Here is a 26,172-nt window from a genome sequence, read left to right as displayed (position 1 = left end):
CAGCAGTTTTGCATGAGTTTACCTCTAAAACAACTCTGTCTGGTAACGTTCTGTTATTATCTCATAGCGTGGTGAATGTGCAGGTCACAACTTGTCCACCAGAGCGTTGTGGAGTTGTTGGATTGTGTATTTGATGAGTTTGATGAGGGAAACCAAGAAATCCCATGAGCCTCCGTAGCGTAGCTCTGAGCAGCTCGCGGCTCTGCTCCGCCATTCTAAAAACAGCTTGCACCAACAATTAAAGGTAACAAACCTATTGTTATGACTATAGGGATTATGGCAATGGGCCAATTTGCCAAAATGTTGAACTATCCCTTTAACTGGATATAAACTGTTGTTGTACTTCTTCTCTTTGTGAGTGTGTGTGTGTCAAGCATCTTTAGATTAAGTAGCTGTCCAGCAGCAGGAAAAGTTAGCTGTGAAGTCAAAAAATGGTTGAAAATGCAAAGGTCAAAGGGTGCAGAGCAGGTTAAGAGAGGCGAGCATCAGATGCGTTACCAGGCAACCAAACAGACAAGACAAACCCTTTTTTTTCTTCCATCTTTCTCCCTCAGGTCAAAGTTGTGCATTTCTCCCCAGTTTATGGTGCTAAAAAAAGCACGTTTCCAGTTTCCAGTTAATGGTTTGACTTTTAAATGGAGATGATGCACAACTGGACCTTTCAAAGAGAAAGACCTGGAACTGAGATGCAGGGGTGGGGGTGGGGGGGCAAAGTCGGAGGGAAAATAGAGTGGCGGGTCGGACTGTCACCCATCAGTCAGGCCAAAAAAAGAGCCAATCAGGGGCCACCAAAAGGAGGGTGGGTGGGAATAGAGCACTGGAAAAGAGAGTAACGACACGCATTGGTCCAATGGAAGCGCCTCCTGATGGCGGAACATGGGTATTGCAAAAGCGCCCGAGAACTGAAATCTCTGCATTGTTGGTGAATGAGCGAGTGTGGTATTTTCAATATTTTAAGGACATTTATAGATCATCCACGTTAATAGCATCATTGAGGACCCTTTACAGATAAATATTAACACATAGGCGAGTAAAAAAAAATACAAAAAAAACATTCTACATATCTACATTAATGTTTCCATCTACATTTTGTAATAAACTAATTATAAGTATAATTTGATATGACCAAGACACCTAAAAACAAAAACACAGCCATTTTCATCAATTTACAAGCAAGTGGGCAACACACATACATTGGAGTGAATGGGTTTTCTGGGCGCTTTTGCAATAGAGAGCGGAAGCGGAAGCAGGAAGTAACGGCCCCATGGGTCCTCAACTTGGAAAAAGTCTCCATGTAAATGAACGGGAGTCAAAGTTTTATTTCGTGATCCGATTGAATTGTGTCATGAGAAAAAAATATGACCTCTACCTGTTTAAAACATCACGTTTCATGCAGAGAAAAGCAGTTTATCGTAAAACAGCAACGGAAGAATGTATTTTGTGTGACGACCGCTCTAGGACTACAAATCTTGTGTCCCACAAAAAATATGTCACCAACTGACACAGGAAAGGGCGCCATGCGGTGTGTGACGTCACCTACGCGACTTGTAGTCTTTCTGGTTACGGATTCTTCTGAATTTTATTCTACAATAGTTTTACAATGAACTGCTGATTTCTCGGCATGAAACGTGATGTTTTAAACAGGTAGAGGTCGTATTTTTTTCTCATGGCACAATTCAATCGGATCACGAAATAAGATATTACATGCAGCTATTACAAAACATGAAAGACAGAAAAGCTATAAAAACCTTGGAATATTATAAATTATTACAAACAACAATATGATTTAATAATACTTATAATATATAATATAATATTAATACCCCTTTCAATGTATATATGTATATATTTTTTGTTTATTTGTTCATTGTATGTTTATTGTTTGTATATTTGTATGTTTGTATATATATACTATGTTTAATAAAAAAAAAAAGTTTTGTAGTGGGTAAACTGTTCATACTTGTATCACACAGACCGGTGGTTCTCAAACTTTTTTACATCAAGGACCCAAAATTGACACAAATTAGACCACAGACCCCCATTGGACACAAGTTTGAAGCAAACACCAGAAATACACAAACGATCAATGTACGTTTAAATTAGGCGTACATTATAGAGAAATTTCTGGGAAAAAAAGTGGTACAATATCTCAAAAAAAGGTTGAAACATTTCCTGAAAATAGTGGTAAAATTTTTCACAAAAAAGTTTAAAAAAGTGGTAATTTTTTTTTTGACTCCCGTTCATTTACATGGAGGCTTTTTCCGAGTTGAGGACCCATGGTGACCGTTACTTCCTGCTTCGGCACTCTATACCCATATCCCACCACTCGGGGCGCAAAACCCCTTACCACGGGAGTCAATGGTGGTGTCGTTACTCTCTCTTCCAGTGCTCTAGGTGGGGAGTACAGGGAGCCAAGGGGGAGTTTCTAACTTACGCTGGGTGTGTTGAGGGGCTGCAGGCGGGCTGCCAGGGAGTCCAGGGCTGGGGGGCCGTGGGCCGTGGGGCCGGGGGCCGCGCCCGGTTCGTACATTGAGTAGGCCTGGCGGTCCCTCCGGTGGGGGTGGGGGTGGTGGTGGTGGTGGTGGTGGGGATGCGAGTGGGGGGCGACCGAGGAGGGCACCGAGAGCCCCGGGGGGTCCGCTCCTCCTGGCCCAAACCCCCCACCCAGACCCGCTGCGCCTACTCCTCCTCGCATCACACCCCCCTGCCAATGACCTCCTCCCCCTCCCCCTCCTCCTCCTCCTCCTCCACCAGGACCCCCTACCCCATGGCCGGCTGCCCCCCCAGCCTGCTGGCCCCCCCGCATGGCACTGTTCTCTGTCTGCATCCGTGTGATCTACAGGAGAGGAGGAGGAGGAAGGGAGCAAGGGGGGAGGAGCGGGGGGGGTGAGAGGATGGAGGGGAGGGACATGGGGAGGTTGAAGGGAATGGAAGGGGAGGAGGGGGGAGGGGAGGGGGTCAACTGAATCGTCAAAAAACAAGCATCCACAATCGCATGTACATTATAGGCTCATACAGGGGCTTCATGTATTAATTCACATCAGTCCTGGGGAGGGGAGGGGGGGTGTGTGGTAACAAAATCCTTAGTAAGGCAGATGTCAAAGCAGGTGGGTTAGGTTTTGGGGAGTGGGGGAGGGGAGGGGGGAAGGCTACATACCTAGGGACGTCACGATTACTTGTTTTCTCAATTAATAGTGGTATTAAACCACATTAAGCCACAATTAATTAATCATAAAGATTCCTAAATACCGTTACTCTCTAGAAAAAAAAATTATGTCAGAACCATATTGGCAGATGTGCGCCAAAATAAAGGTAAATGCTCAGATACTGGTCCATTTTTTTTTTTTTTTTTTTCATTTAACTAACGTAACATTGAATTGGTAGGAATTTAAATGTTAGCGTGTCATTTGTTTTAAAAAAAACAACAAAATAAAACAAAAAACGACTAAAATAGACGTAAACATTTGGTATGGATGACAATTTATGACCTGAATATTGCAAACATTTAATAATTAGCCATATATTAATAGATACTTGAAATATTGTGTGTAAACAATGAGTAATGTAATTATATTTTGACTATATTTGATTTTACACATTCATAGTGTTGTGAAATTAATTAATGCATAATAATCGTAATACCGTGATTATTTCTTTGACAATACTCGTACCAAGAAAATTTGTAATCGTGACATCCCTATACATACATACCTGCATATACACATAGTTTAGCGGGGTCAGTGAGGGGCAACGTTATGTAGGTTCACCTGCTCTGATGTAGCGCTGACTACCAACTCATTAGGCATCCATTATTACTTTGTTACTGGCAGTGTGTGCTCGAAGTGTGCGCGCGTGTTTGCAACTCAACTCTTCGCTAAATCTTAATGGGACGACAAGAAGACATGAATGAATCATGGATCATGGGTCACATAAGCTGACACTAATGAATACATTAAGCTAATGATGATGACTCACAAGCATCCAAATGAAGCGACAATTAATAGATGAGCACTATTAAAGCTAAACTAAAAAAAAAAAATTAAAAAAAAAGACAGCTAAAAATGAAGAGTGGGTACTCGCGGCACCTTGAGAATGACAGCTGCTTTTAGTTCTAAGATAACACTGGAAAAACCTGTCACTGAATTCATCTTCCAGAGACAACAGTGTACTCAATTGACACCCTGTCAGGAGAAATACATCAGCTTGCAAAGATATTAAAATATTGACTTGTCTCTCCATCATCCTGCCCTCGTTCTGTCTGAATCGCTCGCTCATTCTCGCTTTGCCAACCTATCTCTGTCACTTTGTCTTGTTTGTCTTCGGCACGCCCCCATCATCTGCTTTCTGCTTTTATATTCCAATCTTTCAGAGGACGACTTTATGCCAACCCTTCTTTGCATCACCCCATCTTGCTCTCCACTACTATCAAATAAGATTTAAACGTCAATAAACGAGTAAAGTAAGTGGATCCCCGGTTCTGTACGGTCTTAAGTTCAGCATATCATAAATAACCTGTGACCTTTATTGCCTGATTACATCCCTAACCCCCTTCGTGCTCCCTACCTCCTTCTGCAGCCGCCGCAGCTCCTCGCTCAGGTTGTTGTTGACTTTCATGAGTTGCTGAACCTTGGCTTCCGAGGAGGCCAGGGCCTTCTTCACCTCCAGGTACTCCTGCAGGGTGATGGGACCGTCCGACAAGTCTGACGAGTCCATGCTCTGGATTGATGGGACACACGGGCAGGCGGACACAAACACAGACAAGAAGTGGAAAGTGAGGTACAGAAGTGAAGCTGTCATAGGATGAAAACCATTGAATTTAGTCATAATGTAAAACTTATTTCAATGCATTTTTTTTGTACCAGTAAAACAAGACATACAGTATGAATATCTGGCATTTCAGCTGGGTTAAAGGAGAATTACAGTCATTTTTGACCCCTAAATTGTTTTCCTGCTGGTCACCCAGAGTTCGGGGGAGCAAAAAACATGACTAAAGTTGATGCAGGCAAACCAGAGTTACACCATGGCTACCTGGCGCTGGTTTGCCTGCATCAATTTTAGTCACGTTTTTTGCTCCCCCCAACACTGGGTGACCATCAGGACAACGATTTAGGAGTCAAAAATGACAGGAATTCTCCTTTAAAACAGACCGTACTGCTGACTGAGAAGAAGAGGGCTGCAGAACAGTACTAAAGCTAATCACATACAGTATATAAAAAACAGTACAGTCCCAGTTCTACTCTCAATACGCAATCCACCCCCACTTCCTGTGACCCTGGAACATGCTCCAACTCAGTCCTATACCACTCCCTCACCCAACCTTTAAAAACATCTTTCACACACTGTTCTTCTGAGCTCTTTCTTCTCAGTTCATCCACCTCCAACTTAAACTCTTGTCAATTTTTACTCCTAAGTCCCCCCACTTCATACATACTGTACTGTACACGCAAGGACATCAGATGATACAGCAGAGGAATGAATGCACATATTTTAAGCGTGGCAGTGTGAACCTCTGACTTGTCTTGTGGTCTGTCAGTACTTTGTCCACTGAGCTAAAAAAAAAGTGCACAGGAAGAGGGGGATAGTTACTGGTTTAGCTGTTGTTTACTCTGTCTTTTCCACCACTCCCACTGCTGCACCATTTCTCCTTTCTTTCTCTGTCTCCTCTTCTCTCCCTCCCTCCCTTCACACACACACACACAGTCTCTCTCTATGAACAATGCCTCTCTGACAGGGACCCAGAATAGCTGATGATGTCACTCAGGAGCTATGTGGCAGCTCTGACTGTGGCCACTCCCCGCAAAGCATGCTGGGACACGCAGTCTTAAAGAGGAAACCAAGGGAAAAGCCTCTGCTAGCTCATATTCAGACACTGAGTGAGAGGATCAAGGGGCTGACTTGTTGAATAAAAACTCCTGGTGAGGTAGCAAAGCGGTGCTGCATATTTACTACATCTAAAAAAAAAAAGTGGAAGCAGTCAAGTACCTTTGCACGGTTGCTGCGTTGCGTGTTGTTGTTGTTCTGGGTGGTGAGCTCGCTGTCTGTGTCTTCATCAGATGCTACGCTGTCGTAGTCGTGCTGGTCATCGTCGATGCCCAGGTCCAGTGTGTCTGGTGACGGGGAAGAAGAATATGCTCATTCATTACAGTTCTCTCAGTACGGGCTATTATCAGCCCTCCTCTCCGCTCTCATCTGCCTCTTGGGACGGCTCAAACTGATAAGACTGTAAAATGTCTGTACAGTTTAAAGGGATATTTCAACATTTTTGGCAAATTGGCCCATTGCCATAATCCCTATAGTTTTAGCAGTAGGTTTGTTACCTGTAATTGTCGGTGCAAGCTATTTTTAGATCGGCGGAGAAGAGAAGTGAGCTGTTCAGAGCTACGCTACAGAGGCTCATGGGATTTCTTGGTTTCCCTCATCAAACTCATCAAATACACAATCCAACAACTCCACAATGCTCTGGTGGACAAGTTGTGACCTGCACATTCACCACGCTATGAGATAATAACAGAACGTTACCAGACAGTTGTTTTAGAGGCAAATGCAGAGACTTCTTGCTGAAAAACTGTCCCTGAAGGCAACGCGCATCAGCGGTTTTGCATGAATTTACCTCGAAAACAACTCTGTCTGGTAACGTTGTGTTATTATCTCATAGCGTGGTGAATGTGCAGGTCACAACTTGTCCACCAGAGCGTTTTGGAGTTGTTGGATTGTGTATTTGATGAGTTTGATGAGGGAAACCAAGAAATCCCATTAGCCTCCGTAGCGTAGCTCTGAGCAGCTCGCGGCTCTGCTCCGCCGTTCTAAGAGTAGCTTGCACCGACAATTAAAGGTAACAAACCTACTGCTATGACTATAGGGATTATGGCAATGGGCCAATTTCCCAAAATGTTGAAATATTCCTTTAAAATATACATATACCACCTGGTGTGGTATAGATTTGAACTCTCTAACAATAAATCCTAAAAATCTCTTCCCCTATTTCACTAAATTGCGGGACTGAATCCATTTCTGCTACAGCCATAATCGCAGTTGCTTCGTCAATAAACTGACTTGTATCTACTGTATATATTATTTGTAACCAAGTTAAGTGAGGTCCCTTCTTTTTTGCTATTCTTGAAAAAGCTTTATAAACCTCTTGAGCTCTCAGTGCTAATCTGTGTGTGATTTCCTCCCAGTGTCTCACCAGTGGGGCTGCTGAGACCTTTTCCCTGCTGTCTCCTCTTGGCGTCACTCAGGATGTCGATGATGAGCGTGGCAAACTCCCGAGCGTTGAAACGGGCCAGCTTCTGACGGCCCTGAGAAGGACAGCACAGGACAGGACACAGGACTTGTGTTATTATCCACACACATGCACACAATGGCACGACCAGCTGAAAAATGTCTTAAAAGATCTATCAAGAGTGGTGCAGTATCGAGAGAGGGAGAGAAAAAAAAAAAAATCCAGCCCACAGTCAGTGCTTCAATGCCTCTGCGACTACTGTGGTCAGCTACCATGTGCTGTGGAAAAACACAGTAATACTGAGCGCTCACAACACACACACACACCGTCACAACTGCACTCATACATTCACAAACATTAGCAATGAAACATAAACCGTGCAATTACACAAGCGTGCTGGCATCCATGTATGAGGATAAAAAAGGTCAGTTTCCACTGAAGTGCTGGACTGGAATTATTATTACACACAGACTAGTGATGTGCGATTCACAACGGGGCGCTTTAAAAAAAACAAACAAAAGAAGGTAAAAAGTTCAACTCTAAATGTGTTCTGTCTCCATAAATAGACAGTAGAGCCCTAACCACAGTGAACTGCCCAATCAGAGCGGAGCAAAACGTGGCGATGTGGGTGTTTTTTCTGCGTGTGTATGCTTGTGTTAAAAAGTCAATGTTTACACTAATGAGCCACACGGACGAGGAGAAACTATGTGAGAGGACATATGGGAATTCTCTCTCACACTCACACACTGTGGAGGGAAGAGGGAGTGAGGAGGAGACACAGAGAAACACGGATGGATTACGTCTCTCCTCTCTCACAGCTGAGGAACATCCCCTGTCAATTTCACACTGTGTTAAAGGGATATGCCAACATTTTTTTTTTCGTGTCTCGCCTCACTTCCGAGTCCGTGACAAGCAGATAGACGCCATCCTTTCAACTGTGCGTGCAGTAACATGGGAGATACGAGCAGAGCTGGCGCACCGCTAATTAGCTTAGCTCAAACGCTGGAAGTGCATAGGTAGTGTTAGCCTCCACCTAAAGTCATCAGAGAAACTCTTCAGCAACTCTAAACAGAAACCAGCGGGCCGATCTTCGTCTCAGAGCTGACAAAACTCTCCAGTAAGGCATCTTGAGCGGTCAAATGCCGGTAACGGGATGAGATCAAAACGGAGGGTTCAAGCAAAGACGGTTTATTTTGGTTCAAGCTAGCTACATCGAGGGTAGGTTAGCTTCCTATTTCAAAGTAAAAGCACAAATTCTATCGTCATGGTTTTCTGTGTGTAAAGGGCAACGGGTGTTTTATTTTGTGAAAGTAACCGGAAGTGCGTTGGTCACAACGGCTAGCTTGAGTAGCGCCGAATTCGTCCGAACAAAATTGTAAACAGATGGTATTTAGACAAATTAACGACACACTGCTGATCTAAACGGCTACTTTCTCGCCTAAAAATGTTTGAAATGTCGATAAAGTGATATATTTACAGAGTTTAGAGCTAAAATGAAATCAGCTTCTGACTGCTGATTTCGGCTCAGGTAGGAGGCAGGCTAACACTACCTATACACTTCCAGTGTTTGAGCTAAGCTAATTAGCAGTGCGCCAGCTCTGCCCGTATCTCCCTTGTTACTGCACACACAATTGAAAGGATGGTGTCAGGCAAGACACGAAAAAAAAACATATTGGCGTATCCCTTTAACAACTTTTTTTACCTTATCTATTCTTCTCATCATCTCTCAGGTTTTAAATGACTTTAATTCCCTAACGTATGCATGACTGTGTTCATTTTTTTTTATTATCACCCAATACAAACAAACAATATGAGCAAGCACATGCCACCTGCTGTTATTTGCATTGTGCGAGTGTATGTGTGTGTGTGTGTGTGTGTGTTTACCTGGTTGCGTGTGGCAGAGTATTCAGGATTGACGGGTAGGAAGGGCACTGCGCTGCGTTCTGTTACCAGAGTGCTGTGGTTCTGGGTCGTAAGCCACACTGAAGGAGACAAGCAGATAAAGCAAAAAATAAGCCTGTGTGTGTGTGTGTGTGTGTGTGTGTGTGTGTGTGTGTGTGTGTGTGTGTGTGTGTGTGTGTGTGTGTGAGAGTGTGAGGGTGTCTTGAAGCCACAAGGCCGTGTTGGCTGGAACATGTGCTGCCAAACAGTCCATCCGCCCACACATGCATAGAGACATAAACAAAGTACAGTATGAAAAAAAAGAAAGAAAAAAAAGAGAGGGAGAGTAGATTCTAAAACCGTCATGCTCTGGCCCATCCCGCTGAGTTTGTGTATTCTCTTCTCGCCACTTACCTGCAGCGCTTCTATCAGAAGGCACAATATGACTGCTACTGCTACTGAAGGAACAGGAAAGATGTGAAAAGGAAAAGAGAGAAAAAGAGAGCGACAACGAGCAGAGGAGGAGGAGGAGGAGAGAGACTCAAGAATTTCTGAGGCACTTCCTCACTCTTGACTCTCCTCCTCCCGCCTTTACGCGCTCGCTCTCTCCGTTTGGCCTTCCTCTTTAATAGTCATTTTCCTCTTTCTCCTCGCTGTGTCCTTCAGATTTCAATGTCCAAACAGAATCTATTTTCTCTGTGAATTATTTTCTCCTGCCCCCTTTTTCCTTCTCAAAGGTCATGTCAATGATGTCATGTGGAGGTGTTTCTTTTTTTCTTTTTCTTTTTTCTTCAACATTTTAGTTTCCATGTAGGGAAAAAAGTCAAAACACAGGCAGATATTTCTACTTTATAGAGGATAAAACAAGGCAGTGATCAGCAGGGAGGAGACGAGGCCTACCTGCATCATTTTCTCTGCGATCCACCTCATCGTAGACATCCATCGCTAGCTCCTCAAACAACCGATTATTGAGCTGTCATAAACAAATAAATTAGATATAGAAGATATATCAACATGTATTTGTACATATATAGCAAATATAACAAACGCTATTGTGTAAAACTGAGTGAGAACTAGACTTGTAGTCAAGACCGCCTAAACCGAGACCAAGACACTACCAAGACCAGACAGTATCAAGACCAAGACACTACCAAGACCAAGACCAAGACAGACCAAGTCAAGACCAAGACCAGTTCAGCTCGAGACCGAGACCGAGACCGAGACCAAAAAAAAAAGTTGTTTTTGCCATTTTGCATGAGTTGTAGAACATAAGCACCATATTGGGTTCAGCTGCTTAGTAGCCTATATGAGAAATGTATTATTTCAACTACAGGCACAATAATACAGTGACAGTACATGTCTTGTGTGTGAACTCACTATAAATGTTTTCATCAATTGACTAAAAATCTAATACGTGTAGCAATTGCATGACCACACCGTACTACACTATTTGAGGATTGGCTCTTGAGTGCTGTTAAGGACTGACATGACTATAGTCCTAAAGTCATCTAACAAAATAACAAGCCCCCAACACCACCCTGCACCTTAAAAAAAAGTCTAATGAATTGGAAATATGTCACCAATTTAAATTGTCCTTAATTTGTAGATAAAATGTTAATTCTAAATATTATTATATTATAATATCAGCATTACTGAAATGGCATAGGCCATTGCCTAATAAATCACAACGATATGCAAATATTATTCAAAGGCCAATGATGCCATATATTTATTCAAACAAGGCCATTATAAGCACAATACTGTAATTAAATACTCAGACACACACGCAGGTGCCCCAAAAAATGCATTAAACAAATGCAAAATACAAATAGTTTATAGTACAAAAACTGTACTTCAAATTAACAAGAGGAAGAACTGGTGATCACAAGATTCTGTCACCTTGATGTGTGCAATGGCATCTCAATAACACACTTTATCAAAATATGATGCCTGTGGTTCTGTTATAGAACAATATAACACAGACATGACAAACAAAGAACAGGGGGGAGGAGGAGGGAGGGGAAGCGTGAGAGGACAAGCGCAGCCGTCTGTGTCACAAAATGTATGTGATTGGTACTTGAAGGGGGCGTATAATGATAGCTGTATTTTAAAAAAAAACTGTCCTTGCCTGCCTGGATAGGTTACATTCCCTTCGAGACCGCGCTGCCAGTCCGAGACATTGCGAGACCGAGAGACCCGAGACCGAGACAAGACCGAGACCAAAGACTGTCGAGGCCGTGACAAGACCAAGACCACGAAAAAGCGGTCTCGAGACCGGTCTCGAGACCAAGACCGGTCTCGAGAACTACAAGTCTAGTGAGAACAGAATGAAACAGGCATGATGACAAATATCTGGGCTGTGCGTGGTTAAGATTTTACTTGGCATGTTGTCTCAACCATCTTTTTCCAATTTTCCCAACAACTTTTGTGTCACGGTTTCTGACTAAAGTCCTTCATTATGTGGAGAACTGACCACTGGGGCTGAGTTTCTGGATTACTATCAGTCCGTGGGCCTAAACAGATGGCTCTGGAGCAGACAGACATTACAGTATGTTGGCATGGAACTGAAAATCCGAGTAGTTACACCAAATTTCCCACACACTCAATCTTTTCACATGAGATTCAAAAACTTGCTGAAATTTCAAACTGCGACTGTAACTCACACCTGTTGATAAAACTGTCATGTAAGCTTTGATTTCTAATCTTACACTTGAACCGAACTCACCGCTTGGAGCTTCTTCTTGGCAGCCTTGGCCAGTTCTGAGAGGTCCAAACTATAAAAAAAAAAGAAAGAAAAAAGCACAGATGAAAACAGTCAGACCGGAATTGGAAGGATACAAGGGAGTAAAGGGACGGGGGAGGGAGGCAGAGAGGAAGATGTTGAGATGGAAAGAGGAGCGAGAGGTTTGGATTGGGAAAGGTGTTTCACTAGAGATGGGGGACAGGGAGAGGGAGGGAACATTTGGGATGGGATGTGTTGGGTATCAGACATCTAAGATCTGTAGAATATCAGCAGGTATTTACACCAATCCAAATTAAACTCACTCTTTATGCGCTGCTCTAGACTGCATTATCTGAAAATTTATTTTAAGAAAAACTGAACTTATTTCAGAACGAGCGCTTGCATTTGTGGCCAGAAATGTTCTCTTGGGAAATATGCAAATGAACAATTTTAATAAATGGAAATGTCTGGTGTGACTCTCCTGAGCACAGCAAGACTTTCTACTACACTGAAGCCCAGTGAACATCTATTCTTTCATAGCCTCTACTCGTCCTGATAATAACTTCTCCTGATAACACTTCAAGAAACGGCTGAAGAAGATGTTGGTCTGTTCTAGTGAAAAACGGGGAAATCTACGATGGGGTAGCAGAGAGACAGAGAGTGGGTGGGTGGGGGTTGGGGGGGTTGGGGGTGAATGAAGGAAGAGATTCTGGGAAGCAAAAGGAACAAGGAAAGTAAAGATACCTCTGTGTCGGGCACTTAGGACGAGCTCTGGCTCCACCAAGCGCAGCGAAATGGAGAGAACAGAAAACGAGTGAGAAAAAGGAAGAAACAGACAGAAAGAGGGATAGAGAAGCCACATCAAAACACGCTTTAGTTGTTATTATCAAGAGGAACCATTCACCAGAACAGAACAGATGCAGGTGGAGTTAGATGGCAGCTCAGGAGCAAAAGACCCACTTAAGTAACAAACACGTGAGGACGGAGGCGCGCCTGCTTTAGCTGCCTTACATGCACATTTCTGACTGAGTGATACAGATTTTTCTAAGTCCTTCTTTGCCTCAGCTGAGAAAACCCAACAGCCATCAAATATGTGAAAGAAGCTGAGCCAAGTAATACTTAACTTGATTTATGATGGCCTGACTGGGCACTTCTGCACCTCCCAAATCAAACCTGCAGTTCAGGATTCATAAACCAAACACACCTCAAGTATCTAAATCATCGGATTTACCTGGAAAAGCTTAGATCGGCATTTACAATAAATGGCCAGTTTTTGATGGAGGTGCCAACATCCTCCTTTATCTAACTCTTTCTTTTCTTTTTTCTTTTTTTTTGGGGTGGGGTTACGTATACAATGGTGCCACCCTCTGGTCAGAACGCTCAACTGCATCGGTATCAATTAATCAAAGCCAGGGAGATGCAGAGAAAAGAAGCAGTCGTGATGGAAGTTTAACAAGTCAGGTCGCAGTTAAGTTCAGTGATAACAAAGACGCTTCGTGCAATCAAACCACGGCATGCAATTAGGGGCTCAAAGTCATTTTGTGACACAAAAACGGTAATATCATGGGCCATACCTGTCTGCCATTTGAGGAATGATATAATGGCCATTCTTGTGATCTGTGGAGAGGAGAGGAGAGGAGAGGAGAGGAGAGGAGAGGAGAGGAGAGGAGAGGAGAGGAGAGGAGAGGATTAATTGCCATGCTTAAGGGCACGTGAACTGCGTGTGAACTGGTGCAGTGAGTTACCTGGACGCCGCCCACAGAGGTAGAAGGCTAGCCTGTCCGTCAGCTCATACTGACACTCCACCAGCCGCTCTGCTAACTCTATATGACCCGCCTGCCTGGAGCACACAAAGACAGATTATCCCTTTTTTCTTACTTCTATCACTTCACTTTAACCCACATGATTCTCCCAAACCAGAAGTGGGGTGAGATTCAGATTAAAGGAGAATTCCGGTCATTTTTGACCCCTAAATCGTTGTCCTGATGGTCACCCAGTGTTGAGGGGAGCAAAAGACGCAACTAAAATTGATGCAGGCAAACCGAAGTTACACCATGGCTAGACGGCGCTAGGGATAGTGACAACGCTAAACTATGGGGGCAATTCTTTCAACCACAACAAACACTCAAAAACAATCAAACATCTAACTCTGGAACGTCCTGGAAAGACATTACTATCTGATCCCCCACAGAAACAAACACTTTTTCCTTGTTGTGATGACTATAAACTGTTTTCTTAGTATGTAACAACATCTATTGCACGTCTGCTCGTCCTGGGTGAGGGATCCCTCCTCTGTTGCTCACCCTGAGGTTTCTCCAATTTTTCCCTGTTAAAAGGGTTTTCTATGGAGTTTTTCCTCAGTCGATGTGAGGGTCTAAGGGCAGAGGATGTTGTTGTGATGCCATGTAAAGCCCTTTGAGACAAACTGCTTGTAAAAACGGGCTATACAAATAAAATTGCCTTGCCTTCTTTACAAAAATAAACGGTGGAGCAGTGCAGTGGTAATGTCCAAAATATCTTTGACCGTTTATTTTTGTAAAGAAATCATCACAACAAGGAAAAAGTGTTTGTTTCTGGGGCGGGGAGAGCAGGCGCTCTGCGATCGGATAGTAATGTCTTTCCAGGATGTTTCAGAATTCGGCTATCTGAGGTGATTGACTACATGCAAAAACACAAAGTTTATACTGTTTATATTGTACACTATAGGAGTTCAGTGGTGTGTCATAAGGATTCCAGTCATGTACCATAGATATTTGATTGTTTTTTGAGTGTTTGTTGTGGTTGAAAAAATTCCCCCAATACTTTAGCGTTGTGGCTATCCCTAGCGCCGGGTAGCCATGGTGTAACTCCGGTTTGCCTGCATCAATTTTAGTCGCGTTTTTTTGCTCCCCCCAACACTGGATGACCATCAGATCAAAAATGACTGTAATTCTGGGGCGGTGCGTGGCGCAGTGGGTAGAGCGGCCGCCCCATGTGGGGGCTGCGGTCCTCGCCGCAGGCGTCCCCGGTTCGAATCCCGCGTCGGGCAGACCTTTACTGCGTGTCATTCCCCCTCTCTCTGCCTCCCCATTTCCTGTCTATCTCTACTGTCATCACTATCAAAATAAAGGCAAAAAAGCCGAAAAATATACTTTAAAAAAAAAAAAAAAAAAAATGACTGTAATTCTCCTTTAACCCACATGATTTTCCCAAAGCAGAAGTGAGGTGAGATTCAGATTAAACGCTGACTGTGTTGTACCTTGCGTAGTCCATGGGCGTACGTCCGTTAATATCGGGCGCTCCGGGGTCTGCGCCGTACACCACTAGCAGCTCAGCCTGCAAGATCTGCCCGGCCTTGGCCGCCACATGGAGCGGGGTAGTGCCTTTCTCCTGAAGGGTCAGGTACACACACACAAAAGAGTCAGGAGGACAAGATTGCCTGGCATAAAGAGAGAGTGACTGAACAGAAAGGCTAATTGCTAGATGGAGTGAGTCAGCGAGTAGATTTTTTTTTTTTTTTTTCCTGACCGGGTGGAAGAAGTTGGCCTGAGCGCCCAGGGACAAGAGCCGAAGACACGTCTCTAAACTCCCCGTCCGCACACTGGAGTGAAGTTGCTAATAGAAAAAGAAAAGAAGAGAGGGAATGGAGAGATGGGGGGGTGGAAAGATTAAATATTGTGGAGAGACAGAAACAGGCAGAATCCCCTTATTAGCCCAGTGGAGCTCCACAGCATTAGAGATCATTATTACATCCTGCTGTGTCATTCAGATCGCTTCCTGCCGGGGGGTGTTATCAGTGAGTGTGTGTGTGTGTGTGTGTGTGTGTGTGTGTGTGTGTGTGTGTGTGTGTGTGTGTGTGTGTGTGTGTGTGTGTGAGTTTGTGCAAGTAAGTCCATGAGTATGCTTGTTTATGGATAAGGTCTCCCACTGACATCTATAAAAGAACCATCCTTGGCGCTTTTACACATGCTGTTCACTGTATGGCGATGTCTGCGTAGGCTAATTAACCTGCACTCATTAAATCTTGCCCTTCAGCTGTGAAATAGCGAGCGCTCACCTTACTGAGGTCCTTGGTAGTGACGCCATCATCATCACGGCAGGGCAGCTTGTGCACAAAGGCCAGCATCTGGTATTTGGCTCTAATGAACTCTGACTTAGTGGGACTGCACAGAGGAAGAGGAGAAGTTAAGGTGAGTTAGGCACAAATCCACACCGATAAGGAAAACAAGTTGTTCTAACGATAAAATATTATAACTACTGTTACAATTTCCTGTCAGTGTGCTAATTTAGTTATGCCATTAGAGCCACACTTCTTTTGCATTCTCACCATCACAAGTGTACGAACGTGTACTGTACACAAAACTGTTGTCGGCACAGGACCCTGTGGAATTTGAAACCTGACACAAGCTGAGGTTTGTGCTAACGCGCTAATGGTTCATCCTCTCAGAAGCTACAGACAACACCACTGCATTTGTCATTCGATTACACATGAATGCAGACCATCCGTGTCCATGCAACACCACTCTATTTGGACTTAAAGGGATACGCCAACATTTTTTTTCCCCCGTGTCTAGCCTCACTCCCAAGTCCATGACGAGCAGATAGACACCATCCTTTCGACTGTGCGTGCAGTAACAAGGGAGATACGGGCAGAGGTGGGGCACCGGTAATTAGCTTAGCTCAAACACTGGAAGTGCATGGGTAGTGTTAGCCTGCCTCCACCTAAAGTCATCAGAGAAACTCTTCAGCAACTCTAAACGGAACCACCATTAACAATATCACAGAAAAGTCAATTTCCAGTAGCGTTTTCAGAAGGCCAACATTTCTATATTAAAAATGCTTTAAAAAAATAAAATCCTTTGCAATATTTCAATTTTGGAGATACTGATTTTTAGGTCTTCACTGAATGTTAGTCATAATTATTACTATTAAAATAAACTGAAGAAATAAAGACATGGGATTTAACATCCCATTCAGTGTGTAATGGACATATAGGCCTATATAATGTGTTAGTTTCACTTTTTGAATTGAATACATTCTACATGGCGGAGGCGTCTTTCCACTCAGGGCTTCCTTCACCTCTGAAACGGGGCAGAGCTCCATGGGAAACACCTGCCTGACACAGCAACGTAGGGAACCGTGCATGTCGCGCGTCTACATTGGAGGTAGGCTGTTATCAGTATAATGAGAGACCATGAATGAGTTCGCCTCACGTGATTGTCACTGTCAGCCTGTTAGAAAAACATTTTACTGACCCGAGCTGAGACGCTGAGACCCCCCCCTCAAAACAAAAACTCTTCGGATCTGAACGATTCACACAAGTCACCTAATTGGTCATGAAAAAAGCGAGTTTCGCTTTTCGGCGCGCTGTTTGCATCCCTGTATTTAAAAGTAAAAGCACAAATTCTATCGTCATGGTTTTCTGTATGTAAAGGGCAACGGGTGTTTTACTTTGTGAAAGTAACCGGAAGTGCGTTGGTCACAACGGCTAGCTTGAGTAGCGCCAAATTCATCCGTAAACAGCTGGTATTTACACAAATTAACAACACACTGCTGATCTAAACGGCTACTTTCTCGCCTAAAAATGTTTGAAATGTCGATAAAGTGATACAGTATATTCACAGAGTTTAGAGCTAAAATGAAATCAGCTTCTGACTGCTGATTTCGGCTCGGGTAGGAGGCAGGCTAACACTACCTATGCACTTCCAGCGTTTGAGCTAAGCTAATTAGCGGTGTGCCAGCTCTGCCCGTATTCTCCCTTGTTACTGCACACACAGTCGAAAGGATGGTGTCTATCTGCTTGTCATGGACTCGGGAGTGAGGCAAGACACGAAAAAAAATGTTGGCGTATCCCTTTAAAGGGAGTTCATCTCTAATTCTTCTCCCCCTCCTTCTCGTTTTGAGCCTTTGTTGTAGTTTGAAAAGAAAAGAAAAAAACACCCACTCTCTTAACAAATAGATGTCTTGAGTAAAGGACTAGATGCCAGCAAGACTGCTCTTTCTTAGCAAGTCTTGAGCGTGGTTCCTTCACATTTTACTTGTTAATTATAGACCTTGCTGAAAAATAGAGGAACTCCCTCCTGATGGATGAGATAACTGATGTCGACAATGAGGCAGAATTGATAGATTACTTTTGGATTTGGAGACACTGTGTATAATACAGCACATTTTAAGATAAGCAGGTGTAATTCTTGATCTCTTGACCATCCCTTAGCCATTTTTCAAACAAAGTACTACAACATAACAAGGCAAACCCTATCCTTGTATTAGTTAAATAAAACATCAGATTAGAATCAATTAGGAAGGTGATCCATGACTAAGAGGAAACAGTTTGGAGGGCATTAAGAAAAAACTAGGCGCAATTGCTCCTTGTCGATGAACACCAATTATGTTCAGAAAGGTTATGTAACATTCCTGTGCAGCAGAGACAATAATTTCCCCCTGTAAAGGTGACAGCACAGGGTGGGTGGGTGGGTGAGGGGCAGGGGGTGGGAGTGTTGTGTTGTGTTGCTCTGTGTATCTGGAGCCTGCAGGGAGTATACTCACTGGACTTTGTCCTGGGGGTTGGGTTTCCTACGGCCGCTCTGCACCTGAGCAGGGTCCAGGAGACTGTGTTCCCATATGGAGTTGGCCCCATTACTGGCCAAGGTCTGAACCATCTGAAACACACACAGGCACACACACACACGCATTCACGCACACAAAGTCGTGACTCAGTGAGGGTACACCAGGTACAAGAAAATTTACACCATCACAAGAATATTGTTGCGTAATGTCACGCTGCAGCACAAATGCTAAATCTGAGAGACTGAACTCATTGCTATTAAAATGATCAAAAAGCTAAAAAGGAAATATGTACAGTAAGAGTTAGGCAGTGAATTTAAAATTGATAGAGAAGCAAACTTTTGTAGGAAAGCTGTGAAATAGATTAACATCTTGCTGAGTCAGATTTCTCTACTGCTTTTGCTTTATTTATTTTTTTCCCATCCATTCCCGCTCCCGTTTCTTTTTCCCCACTACTCACTCCTCAGCCTTACCTGCAGTAGTGCGGGAGGCCATCCACTGTGCCTCAGGTGCTTTACTATGGAGATGTGACGACCTAAACTGCGATGGACTGAACAGCATTCATCACAGATCAGGACCCCTCGGTTGATACTGGTCCAGCCCGGGTCTGACAGACAAACAGACGGATGGTATCAGATATTTTGTAGACACTAGGGCTGTTTAGACTGTTTAAACGTTACAACAAACCTTGGTGCTTCACCACAACATTCACTGTAGTCCAGGCTGCACAAGTCTATTCTCTCTTTAAAGGGGTTAGCTGATATAAGTTTAATTCCTCCCGGCCAGTAGGTGTCGCACTCACACTCACCCACTCTTGCGCCAAACTTCAATCGTTTTTTTTAATTGCTTTATTTAACAAGTACTGTATAGAACCAACAAGGTATACTTTCATATGGAACAGCACATTGGAAAGCATTAACGGACAGCACAATGATACAGCCAACCTTCAATTGTACTGGTTGCCAGGTACGCCTATAGGGAGCGGCTAGTAGCTAAAGCTAAGCTAACGCTAACCATATTTAACGAGCAGCAGCTCAGGTGTTGACAGCGGACTGGAAACACATCTGAATCATTCACACTAACTCACCTGCAGACAAACCCCACAAACCCGCAGCATCACGCCTGCACCGGAAACATTACAGTACCGGCTGACCGTTAGTTAGCATTAGCATTAGCATTAGCACTAGCACGATGCCATTTCTCCACAGAGCTATCACGATCTGGCTCCCCCTGAGCTCCACATCATGTGACATTAACGTGCTAATGCTGTTGGCGCCGACGTTGCCAACGTAACCAGATGTAAATATTTATCTATTTTGGACCCGTCAAAATGTATAAGACAATTATTTATATACTATTTTTTTTTAAAATCAGTAAAATTAATACTTTTATTCTGCACCCCTCTAGGCGTTCTGTGGATGTATTATTTTTGAAAAATTAATCACTGATGAAAAAGTTGTAGCTATGACCTTTAACCTTCCAACAAACCAAAAAAAATCCATGATATCCAAGCAGTGTACAGAACGACGCATGCTCTACCTACAGCTCTTTCCTGACAGGATTTTTTTTTTTATATCCATGTAAACACACACAGCACCAAAGCATGAATATATAATATGTGGAACGGCATAATGCGCAAAAGTACCATGATCCTCTGTCACCGAGAATCCGTTCTTTTAGAAATCACAAAAGCATGTGAAATCTTACAGCGCAGTCTGCATTGACAGATAAATGGGCATGCATTTTACAGGATACGCAGCTTTGAGTCAAATGGTTGTGTTGTGGTTTATGCCGTGGTGTGCATGAAGACACAGTACAGGAATCATCAGCCAACGTTTGTGGGTTGTTTTCGCTTTAGTCGTGAGATGCTATACCTGGCTAAAACTGGACCACACACACACACTGTATATTATATGCTGAGTTATTGTATAATTCCCCATAGCTCAGCTCACTCTGTGAGTTGTTACTCCATAATGAAGCTTTGATGAAATGCCAACCCATGGTGGGTGGGTTGATAGTAGAAGTTTTATGTAAAGTCAGTCACCTCAGCGTTGAAGAAAATGCAGAAACGACGAGAAGCAGAACTGAAGGTCAGAGTCAAAGCAAAATTCATCTGAGTTTTACTAAATATTACAGTGATAAAATACTATAAAATGATAATGAGATCAAACATCTTAAGATTCAAGACATTTCAGTTTCCAATAGAGGACTCAAGTCTGTATGTGTGAGTGCAGTGAGTGCATTCAGAAAATATTCACCCCTCTAATTTTTCACTAAAGTTTAGACATGTTTGCAAACAGAGAAAGCCGAGATATCACGTTGCCATAAGTATTCAGACCCTTTCCTCAGTGCTTAAGTTGAAGCAGCGATTACAGCCTTGAGCCTTCCTGAGACATGGCATGACAAGCTTTGCACATCTGGATTTAGGGATTTTCTGCCATTCTTCTCTGCAGATCCTCTAAGGCTGTCGGGTTGTATCGGGACCTTTGGTGGACAGCCATTTTCAGGTCTATCCTGTTTGTCTTGGCTTTGTGATTACAGTCATTGTCCTGTTGGGAAGACGAATCTTGGGCTCAGTCTTTGTTCCTAAGAGCTGTAATTTTCTCAATTCAGCTTTACCTCCACTCTGAGCAGTCTCCCAGTCAGTCCCTGCTGCTGGAAACTGTCCCACAGCATCGTGCTGCCTGCCACTACCCTGCCTCACTGCTGGGGCGGTATTGGGCAGGTGATGGCCAGCTACTGGTTTCATCCTGACATGATGCTTAGAGTTCAGGCCAAACAGTTCAATCTTGGTGTCTTGAAAATAGAGAATCTAGTTTGCAACAGTCTCAGAGGTGCTTTTTTCCTCAAACAAAACAAAACAAGCTCCTTTCCTGTACTCAAGTATTCAACATCTCCAGTCCACACACAGGACCTCTGGAGATCTGTGCCACGACGACACACTCCCTCCTATCTCTAAGCTCTACAGGCAGTTCCTCCCGCCTCATGGTTTGGATTTTACTCTGATGCAGTGTCAGCTGCGAGACCGTAGACAGGCAGGTGTGTGTCTTTCCAAATCATGTCAGTAAAACTACATCGACTGACGGCAGGTGGGTTCCCATCAAGCTGTGGAAACATCTCAAAGCTGATCGAGGGAGTTACTGGAAAACTGACCTGAATCCTAAAGTATCACAGCAAAGGATCTGAATAATACTGTGACATTTGCATTAAAACCTTTCAACACTTTCAGCATAAGGTTTCAACCATAACAATGTGGAATAAGTGAATGGGGATGTCACAATTACTTGTTTTCACAATTAATCACGGTATTAAACGCCACAATTAATTGATCGCAAAGATTATGTATGAACCGTGTCGGCAGATGTGCGCCAAAGTAAAGGTAGATGCACAGATACTGGTCCATTTACCTAATGTAACATTGCATTGGTAGGAGTTTAAATGCTGAGTGTCATTTGTAAATTTAAAAAAAGATTAAAATTAACTTAAACATTTGGTATTGATGACAGTTAATGACTTGAATATTTCAAACACTTTCCCTGGCGGATTAATAATTGGTCATATTTTAATAGATATTTAAAATATTTTATAGTTATTAATGTATATTTTAACTATATTTGATTTTACACATTAATAGTGTTGTAAAATCAGTTAATGCATAATAATCGTGATTAAATCTCTGACAATGATCATACCAAAAAAATGTATAATCGTGACATTCCTAGTCTGCGTACTTACTGAATGCACTGCATGCTCTTACACAAATACACACACTAAAGAATTGTTTTGTTTGTTTTTTAAATAGGATAGGAATTAATGTGTGTGAACGAGATGAGCCTGGGAGGGGAGGCAACTAAGGCCAATGTCAGTCCACTTGACAGAGGCAGTCTAGTCACAGAGTCTGGGTCATGTTCATGCCCTCAGGACCCTGATGTGATGAGCAGCTTACAACTAACACAGTCTGCAGCAATATCAAAACAAATACACTTACATGCACTTGATGCATGCATGAACACACACACATCTACTATCTGCATTAGTCACTCTCAGGCCGGGATAAAACTGTCTGGGCTTAGGGTATTAATGGAGCTAAAATTGTCCATCATCAGATGAACTGACATGCTGTAAGTTATTTTGCCTGCAGAAAAAAAAAAAAAAAGTAGCCGCAGATCCAGAATGGTTTTGATAAGAGCTATAGCCTAGTTTAGAACAGTAGGCCGTAGGCTTTAAAGGCCGGACTGCAGCAATTTAATTCCTTAATCTGTGTAATAAATATAAAAACTCCCACAGGCTATGCTATCTGCTTGGCTCACTGGATCAATATGAGGCTACACCATTAAGCTATTAGACCTGGATAGACTATTGGCAGCAGAACATTGGCCAAATCTGCAGGATGACATAATTTAGCCTAAACTTGGTCTAATTTGTAACAGCATTGACATTTGCTTTTATAACTGTCACTTTGAAGCCGACTTCAAAACATGTGTGCTCTCTGACTTTTACCGGTGAATGTAGCTGAAATTAACACTGTTGGCTGACAAGTTTCCTCAGGTTGATTCATAAACAAATATTGTAATATCCAGAAGCAACATGTTTCAATTCGTACACTCATGTCTGCTTCTTAAACAAAACCAAACACTGAGCACAAAATCAACAGCACTGACTTGACACAACGTGGAAAAAAACATACACTCTGCTTTAAATGCTTGTGTAAAAAGCTTATACAATTACATATGTCTTCAATAAAGAGTTTACCATCGTGATAATATGATTCACACTGTTGCTATAAATCCTGCAGATTGTCATGATGGCGTGACATTAAACCCTTCTGTGGCTTGGCTAAGACTGGGAGTATCGGTTGTCCTTTGTAGCTATGCCATCAAGTTATCCCCTAGTATGACACAAAGCTGGGTAGTAGGGAGGTGGCCTGTCACCAGTGGCTAGGTCAGCATTTTGCAGAACGCACTGCGTGTGTGTGCATGTTGTCGTAAGGAGGGGCTAACATGCAGAGAGCTCATGGTAGAGGAGATATACAGCCAGTAACAGGTCCGCTGACACAAAAGAGCTGCCCCACCACCATAATGAAAAATAAGTCACTTCGTCTAAGGCGCCCCGAGTAAACACTAAACAGACGTGGATCTTTTTTTCCTTTTTCGAGACAGAATTAATCTGTCAGAGCCGTCACATCACACATTAATCATAGTTTCAGTCGCTATGGCAATCAAGGAAAGTGGTTCAACTGGGGTTATTAGTGCTGGTCAGATTGTAAGAAGAGCAGGAAGACAGAGAAACAGATGCTGGAGTAGGAAGGTAAGCAGCAGAGATTAGGTTTGGGTCATGAAATCAGTAGCAAGGTGTAGCCAGCAAAGCTCTTGAACGCTATTTTTGAACATTAGGGCCCTAAAGCTTATAGACAGTTTTGCACAACTCACACACACACAGCTATCAGGGGGAGCAGCTGTGAAGAGAGCAGCTGTTGTAATGCATGTACACACATGGATGAATGCAAAGACTACACGCACATACACTTACACACCAATAAAAAAAAAGTGCTTCAAACTGAATATGAGGGCATGTGAGGCTACAAATGCAAGGCAAGAGGCAGGGGAGGCAGCAGCAGCAGCAGCAGCCCCCCACACCCTCCTGCCTCACCTTAGGACAAACACAGATGGGGGGGCAACGAGGTATTAAATCTGCCCAACAAAAATGAATGTTCGTTATCAAGTGTGGATAAGATAACACGTTAGTCTATAATATATTTCTTCTTTCCAACCTCAATTAGGCTAAATATCCTAGTTTCAGATGCTCCAAATGTAAATGCTGTCATGTGCTTTATTTATATGTATGGTTTGTGTATATTTATATGAAAGGTATTTTTAATGGCAATGGTAACTTACAGTTAAGTACTGTACAATGCACCTCCTCCCATTCTATGTCTGTCTTTTAATTGTCTTAATTGTCATATGGACTATGTGTCTGAAATAAAGAATTAAAGTTGCTCATCTACATCCCCTCAGCGTTTGTAGCTTAGAATTGTATGAATATAGAAGCATGGTTAAAATCTACATATTTCTGTGTTATTTTTCAAGTTTTTAAACAGGTAAATGTGTGTGAATTGAGTCAGGTACCATCCCAAAACGACCGGCTGGTAACTGACGCTGTTGGCTGAATCAGCTTAGCAACAACTTGCCTTGTAGCAAAAGTTAGCTAGACGAGCTAACGTCGTAGCTAAACTAGCAGCGTTAGCCAGCTGCTACACAGACTAAAAACACACCGCAGTCGTGTGCTAACAATGACCAAAAAGAATAAGAAATAAACGTCCCATTTGTGGCGATTTTTAGTTCATTGAAGTAAGCGCAAAACGTTTCTTTAAAAAGCCAATAGAGACAAAATCGGCAGCTCGTTAGTTAGCCAGGCTAAGCTAAGCTAACGTGTTGAGAAATCAAAACAAACGTCTCTCCAAGTGTTGAGGCGACATAAATCTGACACTCACATCTTCCACTGCAGCAAACAAACAAACTGCTGCTCACCCTCCTCACATATGGTCTTGTTAAAACAAATAATAGTAATACACATCTCCATTAGCCAGCTCGGATACCTTAACATTTAGCTGCTATTAGCTCAGGATATGTCCCGTTGTGATAACGCCTATTTTTCACTGTTTATTTTGGGGCCTAGGCGACGCTTGGAAGCAGCACCGGCCGTTTTCCTGCTCTGCGTTACCCGCTGACAGCGACAGCAGCCCCGGCCCCGTTTGTCCCACCAATGTCGGGACCTCTCGACGTATTGTTCCAGCACAGTGTTTCTATTTTTTGATGTATTTCCCTCCTCCTCCCTCACCTGGCGCACTGCAGTCGGCGCAGACTTCTGTCCTCTGTAGCTTTCTTGACATCTCGAAAAGTGGCTGAAACCGAGAGGTGGATGTCGGCGATGATGATGTGGTTGCTCGCCCTTTTTCCCCCCCGAGCTACCGACCGACCGACCGACGTCTGCCGTCAACCGATGCGGCCCCTGAATCCCCGGAAGCCGGGTGGTGTGATCGGCTTTCCCGGCCAGCTGACAGTTGAATTTCCCGTTTTTTTTTCTGTTTTTTTTTTTTTTGTTCCTGCGGTCTCTTCGCCCACGTTCACTTCTGAACTCCAAGTCTAGCGGCAAGTTGTGTGCACATAGTTAATGTGACTGACTGACTGTCTACTCTGTGTGAACCCTCATATCGGAATATTTACTAAATCAGTTCGCCGCATTGCCTGCAACTCGCCGAGAGACGGCAGCTTTCTACCTGTCAGTTTCCGCACACACGCCCAACATCCCTGCAGCCTACCTATGGAGGGGCAAGGAGGGGGGTCGCAGGGGGGGGTGGGGGCAAAAAGAAAATAATAATCCTATGAATTTCAGACACACCAACACAGTTACATATATTCGCCAATGTATTTAATGCCTACTCCATTGCTATTATCTTGCAGATAGGCTATTCTACATCTCTGAAATTATGATTAAACTGGCAAAGGAGCCACAGATGGGAGTATCACATGGTTCCCTTTGACCTTATTATGAGCATACTTAGCCTGCAAAAAAATAAAAATAAAAAATAAGATTTGGAGTTGATAGTTTTCAAATAAATATAGGCTAACTACCAAAGATTAGTTATTAATAATAATAATAATAGCCTAATAACTGCATTTATTATTTTATTAGTAGAAGTAGCCTAGTATTCACGCCTTGCATTTTCTATAATGTCATATAGCCTACATCAGCAGCTAGACATATAGGCCTATCAATCGATTTGCTATAGCCTAGGCCTACTTAT

The 26,172-nt window shown here is 43.1% G+C and overlaps 1 protein-coding gene across 3 annotated transcripts in view; it reads right to left on the bottom strand.

The window, feature by feature from the left end:
- Window positions 1-25,446, bottom strand: part of git1 (G protein-coupled receptor kinase interacting ArfGAP 1) — a 30,215-nt gene extending 4,769 nt beyond the window's left edge. Inside the window, exons 1-16 of one of the 3 annotated variants that reach the window (XM_085794871.1) lie at window positions 25,206-25,446; window positions 18,842-18,975; window positions 18,351-18,463; window positions 15,862-15,967; window positions 15,333-15,419; window positions 15,064-15,194; window positions 13,571-13,665; window positions 13,400-13,442; window positions 12,570-12,596; window positions 11,829-11,877; window positions 10,004-10,076; window positions 9,107-9,204; window positions 7,187-7,298; window positions 5,983-6,107; window positions 4,564-4,716; window positions 2,435-2,836 (exon numbers count right to left, since the gene is read on the bottom strand). In XM_085794871.1, coding sequence (XP_085650997.1) covers window positions 2,435-2,836; window positions 4,564-4,716; window positions 5,983-6,107; window positions 7,187-7,298; window positions 9,107-9,204; window positions 10,004-10,076; window positions 11,829-11,877; window positions 12,570-12,596; window positions 13,400-13,442; window positions 13,571-13,665; window positions 15,064-15,194; window positions 15,333-15,419; window positions 15,862-15,967; window positions 18,351-18,463; window positions 18,842-18,975; window positions 25,206-25,257 — 1,800 coding nt within the window. In that variant the 5' untranslated portion in view covers window positions 25,258-25,446. The remainder of the gene's footprint in view (window positions 1-2,434; window positions 2,837-4,563; window positions 4,717-5,982; window positions 6,108-7,186; window positions 7,299-9,106; window positions 9,205-10,003; window positions 10,077-11,828; window positions 11,878-12,569; window positions 12,597-13,399; window positions 13,443-13,570; window positions 13,666-15,063; window positions 15,195-15,332; window positions 15,420-15,861; window positions 15,968-18,350; window positions 18,464-18,841; window positions 18,976-25,205) is intronic. The other 2 variants (XM_085794873.1, XM_085794872.1) reach the window with 2 other exon arrangements.
- Window positions 25,447-26,172: the final 726 nt, after the last annotated feature.

This window comes from Trachurus japonicus, chromosome 13, assembly GCF_045865225.1.
Source record: "Trachurus japonicus isolate A0001 chromosome 13, Traja_1.0".
Lineage (NCBI taxonomy): Eukaryota > Metazoa > Chordata > Actinopteri > Carangiformes > Carangidae > Trachurus > Trachurus japonicus.
The sequence above is the reverse complement of the archived record's forward strand: the minus strand, read 5'-3'. Positions and strand labels throughout refer to the sequence as shown.